Source organism: Peromyscus maniculatus, chromosome 14 (assembly GCF_049852395.1).
Source record: "Peromyscus maniculatus bairdii isolate BWxNUB_F1_BW_parent chromosome 14, HU_Pman_BW_mat_3.1, whole genome shotgun sequence".
Lineage (NCBI taxonomy): Eukaryota > Metazoa > Chordata > Mammalia > Rodentia > Cricetidae > Peromyscus > Peromyscus maniculatus.
In genome coordinates, this window is record NC_134865.1 from 59,724,490 (window position 1) to 59,737,200 (window position 12,711).

The window sequence follows — 12,711 nt, forward strand, 5'->3', positions numbered from 1 at the left end:
TTACCTTCGAGCTCTTCCTCCTCTTCCTCTTCTTCATCCTCATCCTCGCTCGAATCACTGACCTGCACGGTTATATCGGTGCTGGTGACCGGGGTCCAGTCAAAATAAACTCCAAAGCCAATATCATAGTCATCAGTGGCGAACTCCCAGCAGACGCGCTTTCCCTCGGGATGGGTAGGGACCCGGATGGTGACCACTTCGCCCCGCTTCACCACCAGACGGCTGTTCTTCTCTTTGCCCAGCTTGCTTTTGAATTCCTTCACTTTGGCAAAGGTCCAGATGCACGGAGGGGCCATGAGAGGTGGAGCGACTGAAAGGAGAGACAGACAGCTTTACTACTGAGAAGGGGGGAAGCACTCCTGGACCTGGCTTTTTGCTAGGAAGGTTGATAGACGACGTTCTTTCTAGCAGCCTCCATCACTTCCTTCCACAACTCTGTCTGTCCTTCCATCTGTCTTAACTTTGTCTGTCCTTCCATCTGTCTTCCGTCCTTCAAGCATCTACTGGAAATGAAAAACTATCTTCTATGATTCCAAAGGTCTCACCTTTCCTGTGGTCCCCCAGAAGATCTGCAGATTCCAAATCCGCTGAAAGGACATCCACAGCCCCAGTGTGCTCAGACTGGATCATGACCATGTCTCCGGGTCGCTGTGGAGCTTGGTACTTGGCCATCTGCGCAACAGAATTCTGGTTAAGGGACTGAGGGTGGCGGATTCCGACCAGCCTCTTTCCAAATGCAGGATGCCCCACTCTTCCCTGAGACCCCCACCCAAAAGTTAATGTGCCAATCAGCATTCTTTCTTTCTACCAAGTACAAGTTACCCCAAAACTCTACTTCTTAACGTCACCAAAATGTCGCCCTGAAGATTCTTTTCTTCCCTGTCTCTTGCAACTTTAGAAAAGTTTTTGTCCCGCCTCCAGAACCTCTGCAGAATCTTCCCCACAAATATCCTCACAGCTTGCTATGGGCCTACATCAAAGGGTTTCTGGGTCTCGCCTTGTCTTGTCTCAGCCTTCACTGTACCTTCCAGGCACTCCTCTCATAACATTCCCGTCTGGAGTTAGCTCTACACCACTCTGCCTACCACACGTTCCCAGCTACAAGGATCGCTTCCATAGCAAAGGCTGCCTCACTCGAGGATCACTTTTTTATCACTGAGAGCCACCAAATTCACCAAAAGCATCACAGATTGTGTGTGGTTTCTAATTTTCCTCTCTTCCTCACACGTTCTTTCCATTCCTCTGTATCCTTTTCCTACCTCTCCCTTATTCACACCACAGGCTGTAGGTTGTCTCCCCTGTATTTCACTAGCAATGTTCTTTTAAGATTGTGTGTGTGTGTGGCCGGGCGGTGGTGGCGCACGCCTTTAATCCCAGCACTCGGGAGGCAGAGGCAGGTGGATCTCTGTGAGTTCGAGGCCAGCCTGGGCTACCAAGTGAGTTCCAGGAAAGGCACAAAGCTACACAGAGAAACCCTGTCTCGAAAAACCAAAAAAAAAAAAAAAAAAAAAAAAAAAAGATTGTGTGTGTGTGTGTGTGTGTGTGTGTGTGTGTGTTCTGTAGAATGGGTATCTGCAGAGGATAGAGAGGACATTGGATACCTTGCAGCTAGAGTTACAGGCAGTTGGGAGCCACCTGATATGAGTGCTGGGAACCAAACTCAGGTCCTCTGGAAAAGCAGCAAGAGCTCTTAAGTGCCCTGCAATGATCTTTTAATGATTACAATTTCATTTTCAACCAGCCACAGGACTTCTATTTGAACAGATATCCGACTTGCATAAAAGGATACCAATGGCATTTGATACAAGCAGCCCTCACTAACCCACACAGAAGTCTGCAATCACCCGAGAGGGAGTTCCCTCCACATCACTACACAGGGTTGCCTGTTTCATGTGTTAGGCCTTGACTTCCTGCTCCTTCCCCAGCTGGTAGGCAACTCAACGAGAAATCCATTCCTACTGCCCACGGGGGAGAGCCTGTCGGTGAGTCAGCAAGCCAGTTAAGAGGCTGGAATTGTACTTGTGCAAGTAAGTCAAGTCTGTAATCCTCCCGGGCTGCATTCTCACAGGATCTGTCTCAGAGACCAAGCCCTTCCATTCCATCCACACAGCTAAGTAAATGGAAGCAGACCTTAGCTAGTGAGTTTATAGGAATCCCTTTCTTTTACACCATGGATTTAACTGGCAACTTAATTAGGACTTTGGGCTGCTGGCATCAAGGTTTTAGAGAACACGGGACATCCGTTCTGACACTTCCTTTTTTGCCTGCTAACACACTGACAGGCTGTGTGAGAGAGACAGATAATGAATTCTCCAAATAATTAGAATTGAGATGCCTCACAGGAGTATCCAACCCATGTCCCCTGGAATGCATGAAGCTAAAAGTTGCTTAAAACATTGAGGTTTCAGCCGGGCGGTGGTGGCGCATGCCTTTAGTCCCAGCACTCAGGAGGTAGAGCCAGATGGATCTCTGTGAGTTCAAGGCCAGCCTGATCTACAGAGTGAGATCCAGGACAGGCACCAAAATTACAAAGAGAAACCCTCCCTGTCTTGGAAACAAACAAACAAACAAAAAACACAAACAAAAAAAATTCTGTAACTCAATAATGCAGTTCTCAGGTGTGAACTTTGGGGATGATGACATGTCACAATGTCAAAAGGTTAGACATACCTGCTGGGAGTGACAGAGAATTCTGGGGGCCACCATCCCAGCAGTGCTATTTCCAACCCATCCACTAAATTGGGCCTAAATTGGGTACCAGAAGCTCCCCTTTCCCTAAGAGAGAGCCTGAATACTCCCCTACCTCACTGTGTACCTGAGCCTGGCCTGCTGGCAGCAACTCCTGCTCCCCCGCAGCCCGAACCTCTGAAGCACCAGCCGCTTTCTGTAGATCTTCCGTGGTATCCTTACTCACTGGAGATACCATCTGTGGCCTCTCGGGAGAAGAAAACATGTCAGTTCAAGGGGTCGTGAGGAGGCATAATCATTCCGGAGGAATTCTGAAATAAAGCAACATTCAAAAGACACCCCACCCCTCCTGACTTCTGCATTTAGGGCCATGTCACTTCAGCTGACCACTGCCCAGAGCTGACTGGCTCACAGTAAGGGCACAGGAACAGACAAAGCCGGTCCCCAGGCTTTTCAGCCACAGTAAACACGGTTCAGTCGTCAGACGGACTCAGGCTCTGATTTCTTTGTTGCTATGTTTTATTTATTTACTAACTGCCAAATTTAAAATGTGCATGTCTGTGGCATCAAGTATGATGCTGTGAGATATATATATATATATATATATATATATATATATATGTGTGTGTGTGTGTGTGTGTGTGTGTGTGTGTGTGTGTGTGTGTAAAATGATCAAATGAGGCTAATTAACAAATTCATCACTTCACATACTTAGTTGCTGTATTATAAATACATTCTTCATTCACTGCTTGTAGTTTTGGTTGTAAATGTATTATTATTAAGTCTAGTCACCATGCTAACAGAGACCTTACTGTGCCAACATCTCCCGTTGCACTGTGTGCCAACTCCTGTACTCATCATTCTGCGCTCTCCTTTTAAAACGTATGTGGGGTGTGTGTGTGTGTGTGTGTGTGTGTGTGTAGAGAGAGAGAGAGTATGGTGGTATTTTATTTGTGCTGAAATGTAATTTTATTTGTATGTTAATAAATAAAGTTGCCTGGAGATCAGAGCTAAAAGCAAGCCATTTAGCAGAAGTCCGACAGTGGTGGCACACGCCCTTAATTCCGATCACATGGCAGGCAGAGTCTCTGCATAGTCAAGAACACACTTGTACCTTTAATCCCAGTTCAAACCATAGAGACCTGGAGGTCTGTGTAGACAGGCAGTGACGAGGAAGTCATGTGGTTGGGTTTAGAGCCAATGAGAAGACAGTACAGAAAGACAATAAAAAGACAGTCACACAGGAGAATCTCTCTCTCTCTCTCTCTCTCTCTCTCTCTCTCTCTCTCTCTCTCTCTCTCTCTCTCTCTCCAGCAGCAAGTGGTAAGTAAGCTAAAGGCTGCTCACTGGTGCTCTGACCTCTTGGGCTTTTACCTCTGTATTTGGCTCTGTGTTTCTTGTTTAATAAGACCGTTTAGAATTTCGTCTACGAGAGAGAGAGAGAGAGAAATGTGTGCACGGGGGGGGGGGGGGGGGGGGGGGGGGGCACCTGTGCTCACACGGAGGCCAGAAGAGGGCATCAGATCCCTGAGAGCAGAAACTAAAGCACCTGCAGGACGCCTGGTCTGGTACGCCGCTGCTGGGGACCAAACTCCAGTCTCCATGGCTGTGCAGCAAGCACTCTTGACCAGGGGGCCGACTCTGCAGGCCGGCTGCTCTCTTCTTCCATGAGTCTAGTGTTATTCCTCTCTCTCTCTGTTCCAACCAGAATTTCAACAGACAGTGTGGACCCCCGGTTGGTCTGCACAAGTCACACGGAGAGGAGGTTGCCTAAGCCAGAGACTGGCCACTGAACAGAAAGTGTCCACTGATTAATCACAAGGATATGCAGATAATTAACAACCGCTGGGAGGGGGAGAGACTTTTTCTCCAGGGATGCATCCATCCCTAAGGTGCCTATGGTCCATGCTCCAATGAAACACAGTGGCTCACCAAGCTACCCTTGGGTAGAAGTGACTGTGCCCTTGGTACCCTCCCTGGGGTGAGCAGCTGCGTTTGCTCATGTCTCCCTAGGAAAAGTTCATGGAACAGGAGACGAGTGATGCCGCCTTCCATTTCCCCTGGCTTCAGAGAGACTAGAAAATGAGGAAAGAGCCAGGACAGCAGCACAATCCCCCAGACCTTCTGAAAATCTATTCCCAATAAAAGTGATGTGAATGGTATTTTTAAAGCAGAAGTTATAAAAGCACAGTCTAGGGACCCCTGTACTGCTTAGGACCCTTTAGTCTGACACGTTAAAACGAAAATACCATTTTCTTTTCTGCATTTTCTGAAGTAGGCAGGGGGACTTCCCAGAGACTCCATGACACATGACAATACAGCAGAGTGAATCAGGAAGCAGAGGTGGAAATTCAATTGTCTTTTATTAAACCAGACATTACTGTCTTACTGTGCTATCTTTGATTTACAAGGTGATTGTTTTTCATTAAAGATATATTATTTATAGTAATATGTAGTGAGTTAATTATTGTTTTCAAATTATATTATCATTTTCAGCCTTAATTTCTTTCTTTCTTTTTTTTTTTTTTGTTGTTGTTTTGGTTTTTTTGAGACAAGGTTTCTCTGTGTAGTTTTGGTGCCTGTCCTGAACTCGCTCTGTAGACCAGGCTGGCCTTGAATTCACAGAGATCCATCTGGCTCTGCCTCCCGAGTGCTGGGATTAAAGGCATGTGCCACCACCGCTGGCCTCAGCCTTAATTTCTAATACGATTTTTAAAAATTTGGAGGTCTTTTAGGGCAATGTTCTACTCTGTAGCCCACACTGACCTCAAACTTGTAGTGATCCTCCTGCCTCAGCCTCCTGAATGCTAGGACGGCAGGTGTGAGCCACCACACTCAGCTCCAATACCGTGAATAAAAAATCCTCTGAGGTCTTCACTAATTATTCAAAGTGTAAATATCTGAACACCCCTGCTTTTAGGCTATCGGTACCACTGTTTTCCTTGGCAGCATAAATAAGAAAATTCATTTTTAATTTATAGATTATCTTTCTTCAAATAAACATAATCGTCTTTTAGAAGACCCAAGTCATGCCAGACCACCTCAGAGCAACTGAGAAAGGTGATGTGTCAGAATCAGCCATCCAGTGTACACGGGAAACTGGTGGATGACTTTAACTCTTAGAAACCCAGACACTTCCGTCCATTTTTGTTTCCTGTCCTCCCTTCTCCAGAAGGCAAGCTGTATGCTGGGAACTAGTCTGACTGTGTGCCTGGCACCTCGAACCAACCCTGACTATGGAACTCTCAGGCTCTCTGAACTCTGACCTTACAGCCTGGATTTCCACTTTGCCCAGGCCGCTCACCAGCAGTGACTGCTTGGATCTTTACTCCACCTCAGCCCCTCAAGCACAGTCCTGCTTGGGAGCCTTGCAGTTGCTGCAGCCTCTGTCTGTATTAATAAGACAAGTTTCACCGGTGAAGGCCACTGATGAAACATGTCACACACTTGTTCTCTGCCTGCCATCCTCACCAGGGTGTAAGATCCATTACCACAGTACCCTGGAATGCTACGTTCCCCTTCAGTATTTTTGGTACCTAGAAGTATCCCAGGTGTATAACAGGTGTTCAACAAATGTCTACTGAATGAATAAATAGTAGCCATCTCCAGATTCTTTGCTGAAGTATTAAAAGGCGTATTAGTTCCTGTTTGAAAACAACAGGCATTGGGATCACACTATCAACTGTAATAGTGGGAGAGCTGAGATTATCAGAGTTCATTAGAACTACTAACCCAATGTTACTATATGTGGCATCGAAAACCAACAAGCCTCTTCTTTGCCTTTGTGTTTGTGACTTGGAATAAACGGTTTTGCCTATAAAATACTTTAAGCTTCTGTTGTATGTATGTATGTGTTTGTTCCTGTGTGTGTGTGTGTGTGTGTGTGTGTGTGTGTGTGTGTGTGGTCTATGTAAGTGCATATGCATGGGTTGTGCATGTGCGCGTACTTGTGTGTGTGCAGAGGCCAGAGAGTGGCAGATGACCTCCTCCATCACTCTCTGCCTGTTCCTTTGAAGCAGAGTCTCTCCCTGGAGCTGGAACTCACATTTCGGCTAGGCTGGAAGCCAGCAAGCCCCTGCAGGTCCTCCTATCGTCACTTCCCCTGCAGCGAGGGTTACAGGTATTTGCAGAAATGCCCAGACTGCTATGTGAGTGCTAGGATCTGAACTCCGGTCCTCTTGATTATAGAGCAAGCAAGTGCTCTTAACCACTAAGCTGTCTTTCTAGTACCAATTAAAAATATGTTTAAGGAGGCTTGTGATGGCCACATGAATTTAATATTCACATTAGCATTTTATGCTCTAGAGAATTAGCAAAAGGTATTTTTGGAAAGAGAAGTTGCCAATCAGTTGATGCCAGTGATAGGCCATGTCAAAAACAAACATAAACTTGTAAGTCAATTAAGTCTTCTGGCTTATGCTGCCCCAGAGCAGCGAGACTAGCCTGAAGGATGGGAGAACCTGGCCACACAGCCAACCTCAATGGAAAAGCCAGAAAGCTGTGTTGTTTCAATTTCCAACAGACACAAATCAGGCGCTAGGCTTCTGGGACCATGTGCACTGGAGCTTCTTCACTCACTAAATTTATAAACAAAACTTTATATTTACTGTATGTAAATATGGTAATTAAATTATTTTGTCTAAGAATGTTCTATTTCTTACTCAAGAAACTTACTTTTAGGAGGATAAAACCGTTCTGTGCTGTAGACTCGTCCTTTAAAGACCCTTTAGACCAGCATGTGCACAAAGAGACGGCGACAGGAAGATGAAAAGTCCCTCGCCTTAGGAATGTCAAGAGCATGAATTATTAAGTGTCATCAAAACCTTGAGGGGCTGGAGAGATGGCTCAGAGGCTAAGAGCATTGGCTGCTCTTACAGAGGAGCCAGGTTTGATTTCCAGAACTCACATGGCAGCTCACACCTGTCTGTAACTCCAGTTCCAGGGGCTCCAATACCCTCTTCTTGCCTCTCTCTCGAGCATCAAGCATGCTTATGGTGCACAGATATACATGCAGGCAAAACACTCATATACATAAAAGAAAAAGGGGGGCGGACCTTGAAGATGATTTCTGTATGTAACATAGCCTTTCTAAGTACAGAACTTAAACCCTCTACTATCAGTTGTGACAATAAGTTACAGCTATGGGAATCTGCACCGAGTATAGACTACTATTTCACTTTGCTCATTTTAACAGCAAGGAAGGGTAACCTATTTCATTGAGGTTATAAGAATTGATGGGAATACATTTTAAACCACAGTATTTAGCAAACAGAACTATTTAATAAAACATCATTTTGTCTATTATTGAAAAACATTCAAATAAAGCATGGTTATGTATTATATCACCAACTACATTATAAATTATTTCATATGCAAAAGAAGAAAGAACTGAGTAGAGCTCAACAAGTACGAGATGTTTAAAAATACCTCAACGCCCCTTTTTATTCCCAGCCACGGTTTGCGTGGGGCATGGAGACCACAGGTTCTACCACAGTACAGTACAGGAACTGAGTAACTCGAGTATGACACTGAGGACAGACTTCTGTGTCCCACTAGTGATTGATGGCTTCCTCTCACGCTAAGACTCAGTATAATCCTTCCTTTCTGCTCTCTATGTACCAGTGAAAGTGGGTAGATGAAATTTAAGAACGACAGCCTAGGGGCTGGAGAGATGGTTCAGCAGTTAAGACATTTGTGGCTCTTTCATAGGAACTCAGCTTGGCTGCCAGCACCCAGGTCAGGCAGCTAACAACTGCCTACAACTCTAGCTCCAGGGATGGGAGTCCCTCTTCTGGTCCCTATAGGCACTAGACATGCACATGGTACACACACATACATGAAGGCACTCACACATACACACCAAATAAAAATAAAAAGATAATATAGAAAAAAGAATGACAAAGGTTATCATAACGGTTTAACCTGAAAAATCACATTAAAAACTGCAATCTGCCTTACCCCTTACGTCACTGCCTACTTTCCTCGCCAGTTCCTTTATTCTCAGAGGACAGAACTTCCAGAAGCATTTATCCAAAGCAGTTGCTTGCCCCTACCTGTAGGGTGAGGACTGGGGCTCTGGATCAGAGGCAGAAGCCAGTGGAGAGTTGACCTTAGTGTTTTCCAGATCTTCTTTCTCTAGAAAATCATGGAAAGAATTTGTTATTTGAGAGGAAACACTAACACACACCTGCAATCCAGTTCTTGGGAGGCTGAGGCAGGAAGATCAGGAGTTCAAGGCCAGCCTTAGCTACATAAAGAGTTTGAGGCCAGCCTGGGCTACCTGAGGCCCTGTCTAAATAAACAAAAGCCATTGTGTAAATCATGTCTGTATCTTGTCCTATATAAAAGTCAATTCAGGGGGCTGGAGAGATGGCTCCCAGGTTAACAGCACTTGCTGCTCTTCCAGAGCACCTGAGTTTGGTTCTCAGCACCCAAATGGCAGGTCACCAATGTCTTTAACTCCAGTTCCAGGGTACCCAATGTCTTCTCCTTGCCTCTGGGGACACATGAGGTGCACTTATGCACACATGGGCATTGACACACGTAGGACAAAAACAAAATCTTTTTAAGAAGTAAATTAGAGGCCGGGCGGTGGTGGCGCACGTCTTTAATCCCAGAACTCGGATCTCTGTGAGTTCAAGGCCAGCCTGGTCTATAGAGTGAGATCCAGGACAGGTACCAAAACAACACAGAGAAACTCTGTCTCCAAAAAAAAGGAAGAAGGAGGAGGAGGAGGAGGATAAGAAGAAGAAGGAAAGGAAGGAAGGGAGGAGGAGGAGAAGGAGAAGATTAGAAACAGTTCAAAGATCGTAGGATAGGGTGAAGGAAGCTGGAGGAAGCGCAGGGAGGACAGCTCAAGACGCGGTCATGGCAACAGCAAGGAAATAGAGCAAGAATTAACAAAGGGAGCTGCAAGGAATGAAAAAGCTTCAACACAGCAGAAGAAACAACCTCAGAGTAAAGAGACAGTCTGCCGAGAGGGGATCAATATATATAAACACATATGCCGAAACAATCTAAATAGTACATGGGCAAATGAACAGATAGTTCTCAAAACAGGGGGTACACATGGCCAATAAGCAGGCAAAAAAAAAAAATGCTCAACACCCTTCGCCATCAGAAAAGAAATGTAAATTAAGACCACAGTGAGATTTGATTTGATTTCTTCCGGGTAGGAATTGCTATCACTAAGGAGGGGTAGAGGCTTATGTACTGCTGGTGGGATTATAAAGCGGCCACTGTGGAGCCTCAGCCTGAGTCTTCAAACTACTAAACAGAAGGGCTGGATGGTTAAGAGCACTTGCCACAGACTCAGAAGGACTGGAGTTTGGACCTCAGCTCCCAAACAACAAGCCAGGCATCTTAGGTCCACCTGTAACCCTGGAGATGGGGATGGAGACAGGAGCATCCTAGGTCCACCTGTAACCCTGGAGATGGGGATGGAGATAGGAGCATTGCCTGGGCTTGCTGGCTTCCAGTCTAGCCAAGACAGGGAGAGCCCCAGGTTCAGGGAGAGATCCGAACTCAAAAGAATAGGCAAAGCATCATAGAAAACACCTACTGCCCTCTTCTGGCCTCCCTTCACATACACAAGAGCATATACAGACACATAAATAAATACATAAACTAAAAACAGAACTACTGTAGGATCTGGATATATCCGCTACCAGGTAACTGACCCACAAGAATCTAAGTCAGCACATTTTAAGGATACCCGCACACACGTTCACTGCAAAACTAGCCAAGTTATATATAATTAGATACCCATCAGATTATAATAGTTTAATGGTGGAAGGCAACCTCGGCGGGCTGGAGCCAAGGGGCACCACAAAGTCATACCATGCAACAGAGATCACGTGGGAGGCTTAGCAGAAGGAAAGAGAAAGATGGGGGAGAGAAGAGCTTGCCTTTTATAAGGGGACATAGTGCATGCACATAGGGAGAGTCTCTACTTGGTTGCTAGAGTAGCTACAGCGTCACATCTTGGCTGCTGCTGCTGACACGTCATGCTAGGTCCCTGAGAGCAGGCCAGTGTAAATGCCTGAATGCTAACATAGATAAATAAAGAAAACATGATACACACATATACATACAGTACATTTTTCTTTTTTCATGATTATGTATGTGTGGTGTTCATACATGGATGTATCTGTATTATTTACTTGTATGAGCACATATGTGTGTGGAGTTTGGTTTTTTTGTTTGTTTGTTTAAGAATGAGGTTGTCTTTTTTTGAGTCCTGGCTGTCCAGGCTGGCCTCGAACTCACAGAGATCCGCCTGCCTCTGCTTCCCAGGTGCAGCATCACGCCCCGCAGATCTATTGTTCTGAATGTTGACTCACAACCTCACTGTAGAAAGACGACGGCGGCAGCACCCATGTCACCCCACCTTGCTCCCAACAGAGGAGCTGATGTATGACCTCATCATCGGATGCTCCCATCTGCAGCTCTGCGCAGAGGCCATCCCGCTGAGATAACGTGATTAGGAAGTTCTCCCCTGTGTTGACTCAGGAGGCTGCTTCCTAATGAATCCTGCGCTTGTCACCCAGAATCTGCTCAAATGGCTCCACTGCCCCTCCATCCTCCCCCAGGCTGGCAGCTCCACCTCAGGTGATCTCTGATCATGTGGGCCTGGTTTCCACTGCTTCACTCAAAGGAAGGGGCTAAAATACCTCCCTGCACCCCATCTCCTCATCTTTGTGGAATACACAAACAGCACATTTCTGAGAATAACACTATCCAGACACTAGATTTTTTTTTTTTTAACTGCAAGTTTACCCTGTTGGTCTAAATACATCAATCAGGCTTCCCTTAGCTTCTAAATATAAACTTTTTCTAACCTACTCCCTCTTATGCTCGATTTTTGAGGCAGACTTTTGGAAAATAATAAAATTTTAAACTTAAATCCAAACTTTACACATTCCTATTATTATTCCAAATTAACTCTTTAAAGTTGCACTGAAAACTCCTTGTTTATTGTAGAATAAATAAAATAAAGATAAAAATTCCATTCACCTTTATAGAATTTATTTTCTTTAAAACTTTTTAAAGCTGGGCGGTGGTGTCGCACGCCTTTAATCCCAGCACTCGGGAGGCAGAGGCAGGCGGATCTCTGTGAGTTTGAGGCCAGCCTGGGCTACCAAGTGAGTCCCAGGAAAGGCACAAAACTACACAGAGAAACCCTGTCTCGAAAAATCAAAAAAAAAAAAGCTTTTTAAAAGTCAAAACATACCAATAAGCAAACTAATCACAAAGCAACAAATTAAGCATAAATCTACTAAACCATGGCAACTACTGTTAACGATTTGATGGATATCAATTCAGAAATATATTCACACAAATAAGCAGGTTTGTGTGTATTTGCTATATATATGTCTGTATGTGCACATTTATGTATCTATTCCTAAAAGGCATGCATGAGATATTAATCAACATTTTTCATGAACTTGTTTTGCAGTTGATTTAAAAAAAGAGATATAGTTGGGCGGTGGTGGCACACGCCTTTAATTCCAGCACTCAGGGGACAGAGCCAGGCGGATCTCTGTGAGTTCGAGGCCAGCCTGGTCTACAGAGCACATTCCAGGACAGCCAGAGCTGTTACACAGAGAAACCCTGTCTCAAAAATACAAAAAGAAAAGAAGAAGGGGGATATATCATTGTTTTAAAGGTATGTATCCTTTGCCTAATGGCTTCGGCAAGTATTCATGATCAGTGTCTGAAAGTGTCCAAATCCATTAGAAACTAGAAAATGCTTTTTCCAATTCTAGCACTTTATATATATATTAGTGGGAATTAATTCTTCTACCAGAAAAAGATCCCCCCCCCCATGCATTACATGGCTACCTTGGGAGCCTTAGAAAAAGAAGGCAGAGCTAGGTGTGCCCACCAACACATCCAGTAGGTTAAGGATCTTGAACTGAAGGCCAGCCTGGGCTACACAGTGAGACCTTGTCTCAGAAACAATGGTAAAAATAACCAAAGGGAGAGAAAAAGAACAGAAATCGAAGGCAGGTCAAGGGTTAA

At 45.0% G+C, this 12,711-nt stretch overlaps 1 protein-coding gene across 4 annotated transcripts in view; it reads right to left on the minus strand.

The window, feature by feature from the left end:
• Tmed8 (transmembrane p24 trafficking protein family member 8) overlaps positions 1–12,711 on the minus strand; it is a 36,466-nt gene that overhangs the window by 7,939 nt on the left and 15,816 nt on the right. The window contains exons 2-5 of one of the 4 annotated variants that reach the window (XM_016008612.3): positions 8,742–8,823; positions 2,816–2,933; positions 546–672; positions 5–310 (exon numbers count right to left, since the gene is read on the minus strand). In XM_016008612.3, coding sequence (XP_015864098.2) covers positions 5–310; positions 546–672; positions 2,816–2,933; positions 8,742–8,823 — 633 coding nt within the window. Of the gene's footprint in view, positions 1–4; positions 311–545; positions 673–2,803; positions 2,936–8,646; positions 8,824–12,711 lie in introns of those variants that run through there. The other 3 variants (XM_006990314.4, XM_076551147.1, XM_076551148.1) reach the window with 3 other exon arrangements.